This window comes from Phycodurus eques, chromosome 10 (genome assembly GCF_024500275.1).
Source record: "Phycodurus eques isolate BA_2022a chromosome 10, UOR_Pequ_1.1, whole genome shotgun sequence".
Taxonomy (NCBI): Eukaryota; Metazoa; Chordata; class Actinopteri; order Syngnathiformes; family Syngnathidae; genus Phycodurus; species Phycodurus eques.
In genome coordinates, this window is record NC_084534.1 from 19,141,078 (window position 1) to 19,158,720 (window position 17,643).

At 41.8% G+C, this 17,643-nt stretch overlaps 1 protein-coding gene across 1 annotated transcript in view; it reads right to left on the reverse strand.

Moving 5' to 3' along the window:
- Positions 1-17,643, reverse strand: part of megf6b (multiple EGF-like-domains 6b) — a gene marked incomplete at its 5' end in the record, with an annotated part of 62,634 nt that overhangs the window by 19,397 nt on the left and 25,594 nt on the right. Inside the window, 7 exon segments of the mRNA XM_061687747.1 lie at positions 80-202; positions 883-1,020; positions 1,094-1,216; positions 1,707-1,829; positions 2,227-2,352; positions 4,649-4,771; positions 12,447-12,569. Coding sequence (XP_061543731.1) covers positions 80-202; positions 883-1,020; positions 1,094-1,216; positions 1,707-1,829; positions 2,227-2,352; positions 4,649-4,771; positions 12,447-12,569 — 879 coding nt within the window.

The following is a 17,643-nucleotide window of genomic DNA, read 5'->3' on the forward strand; positions in this document are numbered from 1 at the left end:
TCATTGTATAAATGCAAAAGTGAGAAAGACAAATGGAATATTTCTTCTTTTTCGTAAATGTGCGGAATTTTAAACATACCGTCACAGCTGCATCCATCTGAGCTGAGGCGGTAGCCCGCTGAGCAGTAGCACTCGTAGCCTCCGGGATAGTTGGCGCAGTTCTGCTGGCAGCAGGAGCTCCGCTGGCCACACTCGTTCACGTCTGCCAAACGCAACACAGGCACCAAGACTAAACTTTACCATCTGCTTCCTTTTTTTAACATGATGAAATAATGCAAATTGTGCAGTTTGAGAAGGCGAACGTGGGTCAAGCGAGTAAGGGGAAGTGACTAAATGTTGATGACATAAAAACACAGAGATGCATTTATTATCATACTAGATGTCCGACCTTGCCTTAGGTTTCTTGTCAGACCGCCAGTATCAATTCTAAATTGTTGCTCTTCTAGCTATACATAATTATTTTTCTTTGTCAAAGCAGGAACCGTATTGCTTTTGAATGACATCCAACCCAGGGTGGTCGAGGTAGCTGAGGCCAGATAAAATTAGAACTTTTCTTCAGTGACGCTTACAAAAGTAATGCAATTAAAATAACGTTTTACTGTAATGCAGTAATAAGGCATTATAACACCCATTACAATCTCAGTCAGTAATGCACGTGACAATACATTTTAACCTTGTGGCGACCAGACATTGTCTTTTAGCAATAACTCTTTTTTAATCTATAAAGCCATAAAAAGTATAAAATTCTGTGAAAAGGTACACAATTGAAATGAAAAAAAGTTCTATCATTATGTTGCATGGTGGTGACTCAAAGTTGATTTCGCTAACTTTGCTCCTTTAACGACACACATCTTGATGATGATGATGATGATGATGTCTTACCAACGCAGGTTTTATGGTCGTCATGGAGGCGGTAACCTTGGTTACAGGTGCAAACTGGGCCGCTGTTGGAACGCCGGCAGTGGTGCGAGCAGCCGCCGTTGTTGCTCTCGCAGCTGTTCACGATCTCCATCTCGATTCCTTGCAACACAGACAGACATCGTGATGTGACTTTTAAAAAAGTTAGAAAAAAGTACTTTGAGTCACAACTCACTGTAACACTGTTTGCCGTCCGATCCAAGCTCGTAGGCGGCGTTACAAATGCAGGCGAAGGAGCCCGGCGTGTTGTGGCAGCCGTGAGCGCAGTTGGTCTCTTCTGTCTGACACTCGTCAACATCTAAGATTAAAAGAAACAAGGAATTTATTAGTTAACGGATGCACACAGTTGTTGCTATTTATTTAAGTTTTTCGAATTAAAAATCGAAATTTTTTTGAAAGGAATTTATTCCCAAGATGTTCCTATTAACTGCTCGGGAAAAAAAGTAACATTGAATCGAAAAAACGTTGGTTTGCCTGGCCACAACTTATGGTGTCAGTTTCTGCAATCAGCAACGTATGCGCTAATACAATGCGGCAATGGATGGCAATGTGCTGCTAAAAATCTTATCAATGGCACTTTTCAGTTGATCTTTGTCAAATTGCCAGTGATTTTTTTCAATATTGGGCATGTGAGAATCGCGATGATATGCCGTGATGATTTACGAAAGTTATACTCTTTATTTAGTCTCGGATTCAGGGAATTACAACTCAGTGGATTTTGTATAGCATTGTAATGTAATAATATGTGCATTAAATGGTTATTATCATGTTGCGGGCGGTGGTTTGACCTTCACACGTCCGCCCGTCTTCGGCCAGAACGAAGCCCGCCCTGCATTCGCAGTGCGCGTTGCTGCCGTCGGCCCGGCACCGATGCATGCAGCCGCCGTTGTTTTCGCCGCAGGGATTCTGCACTGTAAGGACACACAGAAAGCATTGGCTGGTAAAGCCTCATGTGGCTCTAATAATGGGCCAAACACACCGTAGCATGGCGTTCAAGTGTCATTTCTGTTTAAAGTATGTCAGGAATGACAACCTTCTGCTCAGCACAAATGAAAGGAAACACCCCCACGGCCCAAAATGTGACCAGCAAGGTGTCATTTTCAAACAGACACAGCTATCGTCCGCATGCCAAGAAACCTAAGAAACATTTTGCTGTCTCGCGAAGTGAAGGGTCCATCTTGTTCCGGCACATGTTGTCACTTAATTACAGTCGGCTTTTGGCCCGATGTATATTTACTTTAACGGACACATTTTCCTCGTAAGCAGCGTAGTCATGACTAATTCTTCATTCCGGGTCCATGCACTTACATTTGCAATGTTTGCCATCCTCTGTCAGCTCGTAGTTGGTCTTACAGCGGCACTGGAAGTGAGCGGCAGACTGCTGGGTGCAGAAGTGTTCACAGCCACCGTTGCTGAGGGCGCAAGAGTGGACGGCTGCAAGGCAAAAAAAAATGTTTAAAAATACAATCTGCTTCCTTGTAAGTCGAGGTACCGTTGTATATTCATAATATAAAGTATCAGAGGTGTTCTTTTGCTTTTTTTTTCTCTTGTGAATTTTGATCGGACTGAAGGTTGACGTAATATTTTTTCCCAGCGAAAGCTGCATTGACTTCCCTTTGATGATGGTTATGTGCCATCAGCACAAATGAGCCAACAATCAAAGGTTGAAGTCAAAAATCATACGCTGATGAGGTTGCAAAGATCACCAGCTCAATCATCTCGCCAGTCTGGACTCAATCACTTGAGTGAAAACAAGAAGGCAGTTTGATGTTTTTCACTTGTGCAAGACTGCAGTCAATATCCATCCATCAAAGGAGCACTACGAACCTCAGAGAACTTTCCAGTTTAAACATTTTGCGCGTGTGGCAGGCATCTGACCATTGCGGTCAGATCCAGAACTGGATAAGATAAGCAAAGCTGAGATTGAATTCATACTGATGCTGTGCTGATTGCCCTTTAACCAGCCCTGCGTGTGATCACGCTGTGAGGGAGAAAAGAAATAATAAAAAATACAATAAAAACTCCAGAGACACAAAAATGTTCTCCATTAATTTGTGAGCATACTTTGCATTTTTTCCTGAAGGGCATCTGCACAGCTTTCCCGCTTCCGTCTGCAGGCTGCAAAGTCTCACATGAGGGCTTCACCTGGGAGTCGCGCCACACGTGGATGCTGATTATCGCTGCAATCAGACATTTCGCCTTGCAGGGACAGTGGGGGTGGTGGCTACGGTATTTTCTCTCTCATGAAGCCAAGACACACACATGAAGCCCTAGAAATGCTCGACAGGACCACTACTGATTGTAGAAGCCAGCGCCAGGGCTATACTCCTGTCTCTATCAGGAACCAAAGCGTATGTTCTGAAAAAGGCTGGCTTCAATCTTAATCACAGGTGTTCTCCAAGCCAATTTTGTAGCTAACAATGTCCTCCAGCAGATGGACTGCATCCAGCTGTCATCAGTGAGCAGGAACTCTTCCCGATGCTGAATGCTAAACTGATTCCGACGCTTTCATGCCGTGTGATTTTACGGCCAACGTCTGCTCGAATTCATTTCAAGAGAAGCCAACTAATGCAGTTTAGTCCGCGCGAGCCGTTCCCATTTGCACATTTGATGCAATTTAATACATCAATTCAAGTTCGCGGGCAGCACGGTGGAACATTGGTTAGTACGTTTGCATTCATGGTCGAGAGGTCGCAGGTTCCAATCTCGGCTCATGCTTTCCTGTGTGAAGTTTGAAATGTACGACAAGCGCTACAGAAAATGGACGGATAGATTGAAGTTTGCGCTTGTGTTTGTCAGTACACACACACACGCCCCCAGTAACTCTCCCCACTTGGACGAAGGTGTAGCACTTGGTGGGAAAGTGGCTAAAGTAGAGGTCAAGCAGAGGTCAAAGACCTAGCGGTGTCTCAGTAGGTAGAGGCGTTTACTTGTCCATGTGGACTACGCAAAAAGATAAAGGCTCAGACTCGTAATCTTTCCTCGCTGTATCGCGGTTCACCTATTGGGGATTCACTGAATTTCAGATTTTTGTTTTCATATTCATATTGCACTTAATTCACCATATTGTGGGATTTGGAGTGTACACTGTAATTGATTTTGTGGTCAAATGAACACTTCCTATCTTAAAACATGAAAACAGTAATTCATAACTAATTAGAAATTTACAAATAAACATTAAAATGATTAAAACATATTAAAAGGACCAAATTGAACATAGTGTACAGTACTAGTGTGAATTACTGTATGTTTAAATGTAAAAAAGGTGTTTAATAGGAACGAGTAAGTAAGTGTTTATAAGAGTACGGTAAGTGTTAATAGGAGTGTGGGGAAGAGTAATAAGGGTCTGTGGTGGTTCATAAAGCTTTAAAATGTATAATAGTAATAATGTTTAATATAATATACTTTGTGGATTTCAGCTATTGCGGGGGTGGTCCAGAACCACGTGGCACCTGGCGACTACTTGAGGCGTGGCAAAAAATATGCATTTATTATTGTTAAACTCTACTTTTAAGATTTATGTTATGTAATTCCCATTTTAAGAAAATCATTTTAAAAAAGTGAAGTGTTTTAGGGCATGGTTAAACGTCATCGACAATTCATTATCATGCCTGAACTGAATGATGATTTGAGAAAAGAAAACATGAAACAGTGTTAATCCGTACCAAATTTAAGGGATTAAGAGATCAAAATTGTGTTGCCATGCCGGTACATCCATGAGTGTACTCACAAAGGCACGTGCGTCCATCCACATGCAAGCGGGATCCCATCTGGCATTCGCAGTAGTAGGAGCCCCTGGTGTTAACGCATCTGTGCTGGCAGCCGCCATTGTGAACCTGACATTCATCAATATCTGCGGAGGAGGAGGATGAGGGTGAGTTTCGGACGGGATACGGAAGGAGGAAGCGAGACGGGAGCCAAATCAGCGCAATGTGACTAAAGCCTGTCATTATGGCCAGCTAAATTCCAGCTGAGCCGCCGCGCTGGATGGAAGGATTACGACGGAGTTTGGGAGTCAAAGTCGAGGAGCTGATGAACGAGGAGGCCAAGTAAGCAAGTAACTGCGATGCAAATCGAGCACAACTAATTCCCCCATGTGGTAAAAACTATTGTACAGTTACATTCTTTCCCCATGCGAGCGTAGCCGACACATGGAAACATACACATTCCGCTTAGCCACACCAGGATACAGGAAACAAAATAAAAAGATGTGGTGTTTTTTTTCTGTGGGGGAAGTAGCGGGAAACCAAACAGATCCGTAATTTGTTTCCTAAACATGTCTTGAATTAAAGGTCAAAGACTGATGAATTGCTAGTCATGTCAAGCTGACCTCCAGCGCTGTAACGTAACTAAAGTCAGTGGAAATTTAACTAAACAACGTGAGGGGTGACGTTACCTGCGAGAAGCTTGTGACTGGTTCATGTCTGCAAATGCAGGTAACACATCATAAATGACTTTAATTGCTCTATCCAGGTGCCTCTTTGCAGACACAAACTATGTTAAGCATTCAGTAGTGGAAAGCAATTTGACCTTACACTTAACCGTTTTCATTTTTATTAGTAATCTGGTGTCAATTATGTCTACTGCTGTAGTAAAGTGGTGGAAAAAAAATTGGCTTGAAGAGTGTTTTTGTCACACTGAGTGGGACAATGTGGCGAGTGGACAAGAGCATCTGGACCTCATCGAGTACTTTGGGCTGCACATGTGTCTGTCTTTATGTTCACATAGTGCACAGGAGGACACGCTGTGGCCACAACATTAGGTACACCGATGTACCCAACACAGGAGCTGATGCACCGTTTTGGACTGAGGTGTATTCATTTAACACAAAAATGTTTATCATTGCAGATTTCGCTACAACGGAAATTGGCGGTTAATAAGGATTGTTTGGGTTTTTTTTATGGGTTTTTACCGTATACGTACTAATGCCCTCGCATTTGGGAAAGGAGAGCCACTGTCACAGAAGCATTTTTCACCCATTTATTGAGTGAGAACAGTAAAAAACAATGAGCACAGGAGCTGCTGTCAGCCACAGCTCACATCCATCTGTATCCCAGCTTTTCACCTATTGCGGGTGGGTCTGGAACGTATCCCCGTGATGAACGACGGCTAACTGTACTGATTTTAGTTGTGTATATGTTGAAATTAATTTAAAAAAAAAATAGAAGCAGCTCTCAGTATGATGAAGTGCAATTGTACACCACTGCAAACTTCAACCACAATAATAAACATGATTCTATAAATACTTCTTCAAAACTGACCATTTGTGCCTCCACTAAGTATGAAATGTTTATGACAAGAGGTTATTTTTTTGATCAACACTTATTGGTAAATTAGTTACTTTACTGTTAGCAACTCTATCCATCCATTCTCTGTCAGTACACACGCTTGTCCTCATTAGTGTTGCGAGTGCGCTGGGCCCTATCCCAGTTGACTTTTGGAGAGAGAAGTGGGGGAACATATTTCAGGAGAAATATAGACAAACAACCATTCATCCATTTTCTACAACGCTTGTTCTCCTTAGGGTCCAGGGTGCGCTGGAGCCTATGCCTGCTAACCTTTGGCGAGAGAAGCGGGGTAACATACTTTATTGCAGGCAGGGTGCATAAAGGCAAAACCAATCAAACTTACATTCGCATCCATCCATTCATTTCCTGTTGTTTGTCCTCATTAGGGAGGGATGTTGTCATTGATTAAATGGTATGACAAGCAGCCAGCACCAGCCGTCCACGCCGACTCCCCGACCAGACAAAAAGCCTTTAATATTTCACAAAAGCAACGGACTGTGTCTACATCATCTTCCCAAAGTGTTTCTCAGAGGTCTTAGAGCCATGAAATCAAAATAAGAGTAAGAGCAATAAGAGTAAATAAAACAATTGGCTGACTAAGCAGTTTTATCGGTCAAAATTCATTTGCACACACTCGTTATGGTCATCGATCTTGAGGCAACATAAGTGAGGGAAAAACAGGCGTTTTATAATACTTCTCACACAGTTGAGCATTCAAGACTAAATAAAAACAATTCTCAAGCTGTTTTCAACACTTGAAATTGGTTAACGTGTAAAACTAACAGACGACATGGGTACAGACCAATAGTATCGATGTGGGAAGAAATATGAAATTCACCATATTTGGACATTCCCCACAGTGACAATGTGTTATTTATCGTCATGACAGTCTACTTGCATCATGGGGCAAGTGATCTATCAGGTCTAGCAGAGAAAAAAAAGAAACTTGCTGCGTGTGTGTGTGTGTGTGTGTAGTATTTTGGCATTACTGCCTCCTACAGGGCCGGGGTGGGACAGCGGTGTTCCGCACAACTGTCTTTAGGATTGTTTTGCATTGGTGGAGGTCTGCACCCTATTGAGTGCCAAGATTGTTATTTCAAACATAGAATATTTAACATAGTATTGGCTCTCATTACAATGCCGAATGAACATGAACAATTATGTAATAAATCCAGTTCAGTGGAACCTCTGAGGGTGATTTGTTTGTATTTTCAAGCCAGTTTTGCCACAGGAAAAAAAAACAAAAAAAAATTGGTTCAAAGGTCAAACTTTTATTTGAATGTGTTTTATTTGAACTCAACCGACTTTAGAGGCATATTTTCATATTTTCAGAAGGGACGCCAAATGGCAAACTATACCACATCGGGGGGGGTTCGCTGTCCTTCCTGCTGAGCTAAAAAGCTGTGTTTTCAATCATGACAACTCAACACGCGGATTTTACTGACAATAAAAACATCATCAGTCACAGCTATACGAGCAAAAGGGGAATGCTATCACCTTGCCTGTTTCCAGCAACAGTGTTGGATCACAGATCTAATCCCTGACTTGAACCCGTCTACTTCTGGTCAAGTCCCACATACGATACTGTGTGTGGGGCACAAAGGGGTCTTTAAAACTTGTGACTCTTTGTCTTCTGCGGCCAAACGTCAGCCTCGTTCCATGTGCAGCTGCTGGCAGGAGTCACGACAGCACTTTTTTTTCCTTTTTCCGTGCGTGCTGCCCGCTGCGCTTTGGTTTGGGGAAAATCACGTCCACTAACCTCGGGGGTCAGCGCGCTGCCCGCACACACAACACTAGTCAGTCAGTGCTAGAAAATATTCAGTGATGAAAGCACGTTTTCAATGCACATTCATCTCATGTCAGAATCTCTGAAGAATGCCAGACTGCTCCGATTGCCCAATCTGGAATTTGGTCAGGAAGTCCTCACTTACCTGCAGCTCTGTGAGGCAGGTTATAGCCGTGGTAACCATGGAAACAATGCGGCCTGTAGCAGAGCCTTCTATAGAAACCGTATGGGTAGTTTGTTGCGGATGCAAAAAACGGCAAAGATTCCTGGAGCATCAGGAGGAAAATCCACCATCCTGATGCCAAAACCATCTTGCGGTATTACCTTTCAGGCAGTATAAATATACAATTAAACAACTTTACAAATGAAGTGAAAACTCCAGTTAGATGAATGGAAAAATCATTACGAAAAATGGGAGCGTGCGGAATGCCGGTGAGGTTATCTCTCATTCAGTCTAGACTGCCTCTGGAGTTTTCTCTCCTTCCATCTTCCTCTCACACTCTCGCCCTCCCAAAGCGCAAGTGTGTCCGTCACAGTAAAGAAACGCCCCCATGATGTTCAGCTCTCTCACAAAGCACCTTCAACTCCTGACACTTTACTCACAGCTATACTGTAACTCCAGCAAACGTTTATTGAATTTTCACTTGTATATATATTTTTTATCTAACTATAATTTGGTGTAGAGCGTACTGTTTCTTATCAGTCATATTTCAAAGATAAAGCATGCTTACAGTATACATTTTATACACGAAATGACATGATACTTCCGAATTCTTGGATGAAACTATCCTACGCAGGTATGAGGTAGGACAATAGAGAATCGAGACTCAGGAAAGGCACAAGACTCCATGTACTGTAAGTTGACTAACTGCTGTCACGGTGTGGCGCAACATCTGTATAATCTGTTGTTCTATTGTCCACTGCTCTCACTGTGTGCTTCTTGATCAAGCATTTGTGTAGCCCTCACACTTTGCCACGCAACTGGAAAATGTGATAGCAGTGGGTAACGCAGAAGCGTGAAAAGAAGCACAGAGTGAGAGCGCGACTGAGTGTACGGTGAAAAAAAAAACTCAACTTCTGACCAATAATATTTCTCATTTTTCTCATCCCCAAAAATGTAATTAAGACTCATCGTGTAAAAAGTATCTTTTTTGACAATTTTCACATCACTTGCTTTTTTCTTGAAATAAGTAGAAACAAATTGACAATAAAACTTACTCCACTGGCAATTTTTCTTATATACTTCAAGTAAAAATTACCTTGAAACAAGTGAAAATTGCTTAAAAACAATGTACTTTTTTTAGGTAATGAGTCTTATTTTAAGAGTAATCAGATTTGTTTTGAGACTTTCGACCCAAAATAAGATTTTGAGTGTTTGCAGTGTAACAGCAGTGTGCTACACAAAAGCCTGATAGGAGAAGCACAAATTGAAAGTGTGACAGCAGTGTGCTATTATAAAAACCCTGGAAAAGAAGCACAGAACGATAATGTGACAAAGCGTGACCGCAGTACAGTGCCCAAAAGCCTGAGAGTGTGACAGCTTTTTGCTTCACAGACGAAAAAATACTGGAAAAGAAGTGCAGAGCGAGTTGGTGACTAAGAGTAACAGCAGTGTGCGACACAAACGCCTGGAAAACAACCACAGAATGAGAGCGTGACTTGAGCACGAAATGATACTTTATACTTTCAGTATGCGTGTTTTTTGGAGTGAAACCAGCAGCCAGGTGTTGAGAACAGAACATATGAAGACAAGACATCTTTGATGCTGACATATATAAGGGAAAGAATGTGGGCTTTACAATTTGCCAGAAGTCTTATTCCATATTTCCAATCCCAATCCAAACATCTGAGAGAGCAATGAGACGGCCTGTATCTTCTTAGGTCAAGGCGCAGACATTTTAGCAGGGCCAAAAAAAACACACTTGTAAACAGAGCAAACGTGAACCACCGCATCGCCTGACAGGAAAGCGTCAGGCTTCTGTGCTGCGCTCTGATTGGCCAGTCTGCCTTTTGGGGGTGTGGATTAGTGAAAGGTGAATTTTTAAATCTGGCAGCGCGATCTTTACACTAACACCCAGTCGCAGCGAGCTGTTAGTTCAGCTGTTGGAACGCTGGCAGATCATCAGTCGCACAACCGCACGCGCGTGCCCGTGCGAGCTGTAAAGCTTATTCGGCGTGACGACTGAAATGTTAAACTCATGGCAGCATGCTGGAATCCATACAAACATGATATAAACTAACTAGGAGGGATAACCTTTGCTGGTGTCTTAGATGTTTCCCTGGACAAAAGATGATTTGTTGTGCCACAGGTTAACGATCCTTACGTACAGGTACCTAAAACCTGCTATTAAAAGCAAATGAAAATAAATGTCTTCTGAATTTGACACACCACAGAGAACAGTACTCTCTCAGTATATAAAATGAGGCTTCAAAATCATGAAAAAATTAAGCTATTGTCACTTGGCTCTATCATGTCCGCTGAATGCGTGAAACCACGCCCCGCTGAAAAACAGATGCAACTTCATTTGGCATTGTTCTTATGCCTACGTATCCATACACTTTTCAGCCGCCAAAAGATACTTGTTTAAAGCATCCAGCCTCCGCTTATCCTCACTAGGGTCGCGGAGAACTGAAACTGTGAAAAACTTGCTATAGCGCCACAAATGAATACTACATACAGTAGTTTTCATATTTTACACCTTTTCAGCAATTCTCTTTAAAAGTGTGCTGTATTTAGAAACAAATCTCTGAATTCACTTTACCGAAGTCTTTAAAGATGACTAACCCTGTGGTTGTTTTCTTCCGATGGCTATGATTTCCATCTGTGACACTGTTCCCATCCACTCCTAATTCTAATTACCATGGCGTGGATAAGATCTCTCAATAGTCTTCCAACCGACTATTACTGATAATTTTGTCTGATCAAACCAACCACACGCTGCCATGCCTTCGTCACAAACATCAAACTGTGGCAGAGGATGAAAGGGATGATGTCAGGAAGACATTTTGTGTTTGTCGTGAGCAGAAATTTGGAGATAGAACATAGCTTACTGAGACATTCAGACTCCCTGGTGGTGATTTTGTCTATAAACCATCACAAAAAGACATTGTCAGGATTGTTTTTAATATTTTGTTGAAGCACAGGGGTGACGAACCTTTTTCCTATCTGGGCCATTTCGGTTTTTATAAAGTCCTCCGACGGCGATGGAAAAACTAAAGCTGAAAGGTGTGCCAGCCGAGGGATCGTTTGTAGGAAATCAGCATCAGGAGCGAAGTAATTCAATCTATACATTTCCTACAGCCGAGAATCTCTTTAGGGTGTGGCTTTCATCACATCACACGTCATGGGGACTCATCACAATTTGCTGACATGCTCAACTCACACATAATAACAAAAACTACAATTCTTCACAATTTAACATCTCTCATCTTTCACATCTCGTGATCATGGTTCAAAATTAGTAGCAATCTGAAAAAAAATCTCAAGGACAAGTTTGTTTTTGAAGAACCACTGGAACTGGCCCAAAACATCCTGAAACGGCCGCTTCAAACCAACATGGCAGAACTCCTGTTGTTTTTAAGGCATGTGTTCTTGAGACTTTGTTTTCGATCTAAGTATGATTGACATGCCAGCCAAATTTTGTGTTACTCTGTTAAATTGACTTTTTTTTTTCATTTGTTTCAGAGGTCTTTCGAGGCACTAAATTGGTCTGGTAGCGACCCTTTGAATTATTTGGAAATTCCGCCCCAAAACCAATTTTACATGGCAACATGAAATTTGGTAGTCAAGTTTCAAGAATCCATTCTGTAAAACAATCAGAAAGTCTTCCATTTAGGTTGGAAGCAGTCATTTTAGAGTCATTTTGGCCATTTAATTGCTTCCAAATTTGAATCAAGTGTAAAAGAGAAATGGGTGAAACTACATTTTGAGGCTTTGAGTATTCATCAGGTTGTTTGGACAGAACATGGTGCCGAAGTTTGATAATTTGCCATGAACAATGAAGCTCTAATAATTATTCTCTACATGCTCAAAATTCAGCCAGTTTAACTCATCGATTTATGATGAGTAGACGAACAAAAACGTCTCAAGAAGCCATGTCTGAACTGATACAGGAAGTCTGCCATTTTTGTATGAAGAGGCCATTTTTAGGATCATCTTGGCCATTCTTCAAAAACAAACTTGTCCTAGAGGATTTTGTCCGATTGCTATTAAATTTGAGCCACATACTGTATACACTACCTGCCAGATAGGCGACACTTCAGTAAATTTTGAATAGTTTGATTTTCCATTTTTACGTATAGGGTTAAAATGGCAGCCAAGTGTGACAACTCGGCGTAAAACACAAAACTCTAAAAACTCAGTTGCACAAGGTCAAAGCTGGACCAAACGTCAAGTGTGTACTACTTGTAATCAAGTAGTACACACTACCTAAGGTAACGTAGTGGACTCTCACCTCGACAGCTTTTGCCATCTTGGCTCAGTTTGAGTCCTGTAGGACATCGGCAGTAGAAGCTTCCAATGGTGTTGCAGCAAAGCGCTTCGCATCCGCCGTTGGTCTCCTCGCATTCGTTCACATCTGACAGGAGGAAAGAAAAGAAAGAGTTAATATCCTGGTTGCTCAATTGCAAGCAGAAAAGCCTCAGTGAGGTTAGATTTTTTTCTGTTGTTTTAAAAAAAAAAAAAATGAAACAGGAAGAGGTGCCAAATTGTTAGGGTTCAAAAGGCACTCCAATGTCAAGACTTGATTATAACTGCTACTGGAAAACATGAGTACATATTCCAATATTCACACTAATATCAACGAAAGGAAATAAGACGCTTGTAAATGTTGCTTCTTTCACGTCTGTGAAGCTCATTGCAAAAGCGCCCTTGCAAAAAGCACGAGAAGTCCTATTTTTCAGTCATTTTGCTCTCCAACAGCTAAATATCATGCCAGACTTGTCATCAAGCCCACCAGATCATATCTTTGCCTTCCAGACGGCCCGTAATAATTGATTCAGGCGCTGACAGTGAGTGAAGCACGCGCCACCATTGCACATGGCAAATTACAATAAAAGACATTCAGATATGAAAATGCAATTTTTATTATTTTTTTTAAATGTCTTTTGAATGAGTAGACCTGATGACAATGGGCGGCGTTATCAAAAGGGGATCTTGGACTGAATCCTGGAGCGCATGGAGTCAATCAGGAGGCAACTTACACTTGCCACCAATTAGCCTGTACATTTTCCCAAAGCCCAAAAAAAAGAAGAAAAACAAAAGACCAAATTAGCTGCCAACTGGCTAGTGGGGCTGTTCCTTCAGTGGAAAACATCTGGAAGCTTAAAATAATAATAACAATAATTCCAACTACATATATCACAGGAATTCCATACAGAAGCTTGATTTAAAGGTAGAGTTTGTAATTGAGACAAGCAATTCCACCTCGTTATACTGCTACCAGTGGTAGTGTTGTGGCTCACACGACAAGTCTTCACAATTGCCCTGTGATTGACAAGTGACCGGTCCAGAGTGTCGTCCTTCGAGATTTGCTGACGTCATCGTAAAACGCAGCTCAGTTACACATCTAGAACTCCACAAGTTTGTTTCGCTTTTGGCTATTTTTGTGTTTTTGAGATGCCACAGCGTAAGGACAAAGACGAAAATGTCATGATTCAGGAAATGTAACTTACAGCGACATAACAAAGGTTCTGGTTGTTCAGTAATGTACGGTAATGTAATATCAATGGCATACATAAATGCAAACTTCAATACAGCGGAACTTTGGTTTTTATATGCCTTAGTTTTCCTAATATTTTTATCCTAATATTAATATCCTAATACAGCAGCACACACAACAATGTGTTCACTTGTCTCCAATAGTGAGGCATCTTTCTGTCAGGTACATTTAGTGATATTCCTGCAGATCCATCACTTCTTTGTCACACATGAGCATATCTGAGAACATCTGTGCAAAGGAGATCGGAAGTCTAAAAAAAAAACAACGCAGCCTCATTCCAGCCTCCTTGGGCGGGGGCAAAGTTCAAGTCTCAGGGTCAGCGTAAGACAGTTTAAACATGTGCTCTACCTTCACAGTCTCCTCTTGGAAAACCTGAACAAAATCCAAAATGGATTTCTGAACTATTTCACTAGTTATTGTTAGGCGGCAAAATTAGACACCATCTTTTGTCATGTGGAGTGTTGTGAGGATTTGGCCTGGTAGTCAGCATAATTCTGCAAACACACAGATGTTTTTTTTTGTATTATTATGTTGTGTTTTATCAGAGGTTTTTATTTGTAATACAAAAGTACTGCGGTGGGACAGCTCTCATGAAACCGAGACCACCAAAAAACATTTGGGTTTAAATGGCCAGCGCTACAGGAAAACATCCAACTTTTCCCGACTGCTCACACTGCCCTTCGAACACAAAGGTTTGCCCAGCCCTTTTTTAGATGCTCACTGAGGTGAGCACTGAACACTGGGGTGTTCTGAATTCAGTGTACAGTGAACCCTCGCATATTTGCGGTTTGGCATTTGCGAATATTCAGATTTTTGGGGGGTAACCTACAGTATCCTCTGTTATTCACTGAAAAACTCACCTATTGGATTTTTTTGCGCTCATGCCAAAGCGATAAAGTTATTATTTTGGCGCCATTAGTGGTATGTTGGTGACAAAGAAGTATGTTAATGTAAGTTGAGGAGTTCTAATTAGACAAAATGAATGCTTTGTCGCCTTCTTGATGCAGTTATAGACAATTACGGTACAGTATGAACCTTTTTGTGAGGGCGTCAATTAGTCGCAGAATTTTTATATTCAAGGCTTTTTTTGATATTTCACTTCATGCAAACCCGTGGAGGTGCCGTGCATTGTTCTAGTGACGAGCATAACATCTCAAACATCATTAGGACTAAGTGCTTACTGCTGTTGTGACTTCTTCTCAGTGAAACCCAAAAATGCACACACGCCTGAGAAACGGCTACAGAAATGTGCATTTCCCCACATCGTACACTGTGTTCTGGAAAAGAATGAAAAATAAATGAGCTGGGTAAAAAGACTGCAAAAGACGGCACGGAACTTTTCCTCCCTGCACCTTCAGATGCAAGCTGAGAAGGTTTACATTCCAGCGCTGCATTGTGCGACTTCCTGCGATAAGGACCAACGGCACTTTTCCCGGGAGGATCACACTAATGTCCCGATTGACTACGAGTGGCGAAGAAAAAGCTCTCTAAAACCTCCGGAGCAGATATCATCTGGAGCCGTGGGGTGGAAAATTGCAGCATTCATGCGGGATGAGGAGTAGGTTGTGTGGGAAGGTGGAGGGGGCCGCCATGGATACCCCCAATCTGCTTCCTCTTAGCAGTCTGATCTAAAAGTTTGCTGTGAACGTTCCATTTCTACTTGGCGTTATCGCAGCTGCTTCCGTTTAGCAAAATGCGTACAAATTTGACCACGAGGTGATGATTTTTAAAGGAGACAAATTGTGCTATTTTCCATAAATTAAAACTTCCTGGCTGTCTACATAAAATCTCTGTGACGGTCTTTTGTCAAGGATCAAGAATTTAAGCACACAAATTGTGCTCTTTAAACAGACATGTTCATAGGAGTCAGAATTGGATGAGGCGGTCCTGTTACGTAAATCAGCCACCGCGCTCTCTAGCCCCTCTACTGTGGGGTGTGCCCAGGTGAATGGTGGGGAGTTCTAGGGAGCATGGCATCCAGAGTACATGAGTAGAGCAGTAAAGCCATAACCGTTTTAACCAGTCTGACCCAGAGCTCAGAAAGTCAAAGGAGTCAAAAGTTTACCAAAGGAATTGCTACTTATGAACTTCACGTCACTTAGTGCTTCTTTTCATATGCTGACATGTCGGGAAATTCATCAGCAGTGGGTGGCATGTTTGAAGTGGTTGATATCCAGCAGACAACAACATCTACTGGATCTAGCCATCAATTTTCTAGACCCACTAAGAACTGGGGCCGATCTCAGCTGACTTTGAGTCAGAGGGGAGTACAGCCTGGTCTGGTTGTCAGTCACATTCACATTCATATGGACAAAATCTTCATTCAAACTATAAATGATGCGAAAGAAAACCGTAGTACCATAGAAAAGCCAAGAAAGCAAACTTCACACGCAGACGTTCCGACTGCGATTCAAACCCAGATCTCCTGACTGTGAGGCAAACATGCTAACCACTACACACTGTGCTACCATGGATGTTTCCATCATGAATAAAAATGAATACACCTTTGCTCATGTCCTCTGTATCTGCGATAGCATCTTAAGCATCTTACAAAAATGTACTTGATTGTGTAATTTCACACTTGATGGGTGGGTAGGCATTCCAGAGACCCAAATATGTGCATACAAGCCATTAAAACGTCACTTTTCCATAATATGTCCCCGTTAAGAAGCAAACCGTCCATGAACTACAGCTGGGAATTGGATTTGCTCTCCCTCGGGAAGCACATCTTCACGTCTGACCTGCTGTGCAAGCGACCCTTGAAATGTTTATTTCCACGGACACGATTCCTTACATTCCATCCAGCCCGCAGCTTTGCCACAAGTGCTGAAGTAATCAAAAAAATAAATAATTGAATGGAGTTCACAAAAAGAGCACATGGATGTCAAACTCCTGTACGCATAGGCAGATGATGCTGACATAGAACAGAGAAGCCTCTCAAGAGGTTGGATCCAATCTGTCTGTGGCCAGAGGGGACGCTAAAAAGAAAACTTTATGCTTTCGTCCCCATTGGAAGAAGTACCTACACTTTAATTAAACATCGCCCCCTGCTGTTAATCTCTTGCTACTTAAACACACAAGCACACCAGAGGCTGTTCTCATCAAATGTTACTAGCTTTTTGGACGGAAAATCTTTTTTTTTTAATTCAACTCTGTTGAAATGATGGTAAAATATAGCATCTCCAGGGCAGTATATATTCCATGTGAAGGTCGATTACAAGTTTTTTTTTTTTTTTTTTAACAACTGCTTACTAAATTACAGAAGATCATGTTGAGGGTTGCTTCATCTTTGTGTATTTAGCTCTAATGACAAAGTCAACTCTTGCTGACGTTTCCCCCCTCACTGTTCTTAAATACAACAAACTATTTATCATGCATAACTGTAAGCCCTGATCCCACTGATTCTGCCGTAAGTGCCTTGTGGGTGCAACTTAGTTCCTGATGCCATGTAATTGTGGGCTGAGCTGTTATTAATCGGCTTTGAGAAATGTTCAAACTTCCCTTTAATAAAGACAAAACAGTCCTTTTAATATTTAAATGTACTTCCTTCAAAATCCCCTGATGAAAAGAGTTTTTGTACACAGACAATTCAAGTTTTGCAAAGTGGAGATGGTGAGTCGTCTTTGGTTTCCTTGAGATTTGCGGGTGAAGAGAATAGGAAATGTGGAAATTTGTACTGGAGCCCCACGAGGTTTGCCAACTAAGCACTCAGCTATCAGGTCACCCGGATAAGCGGAGAATTCAAACAGTCGTGTTTGTGCAACTTGTTCCCAACACACGAGTAGTGTTGTTTTACAGTGACAAGCACTCAGAGGCTGCTAAGTGACTCAATGGTGTGGGACAGGAATTTTGCTGCATGGTTTGTATTCGGCTCTAGGTGCTGCATACTCTGTTGTATCCAATTAGCTGCACCAGGCCATTTTGTTTATGC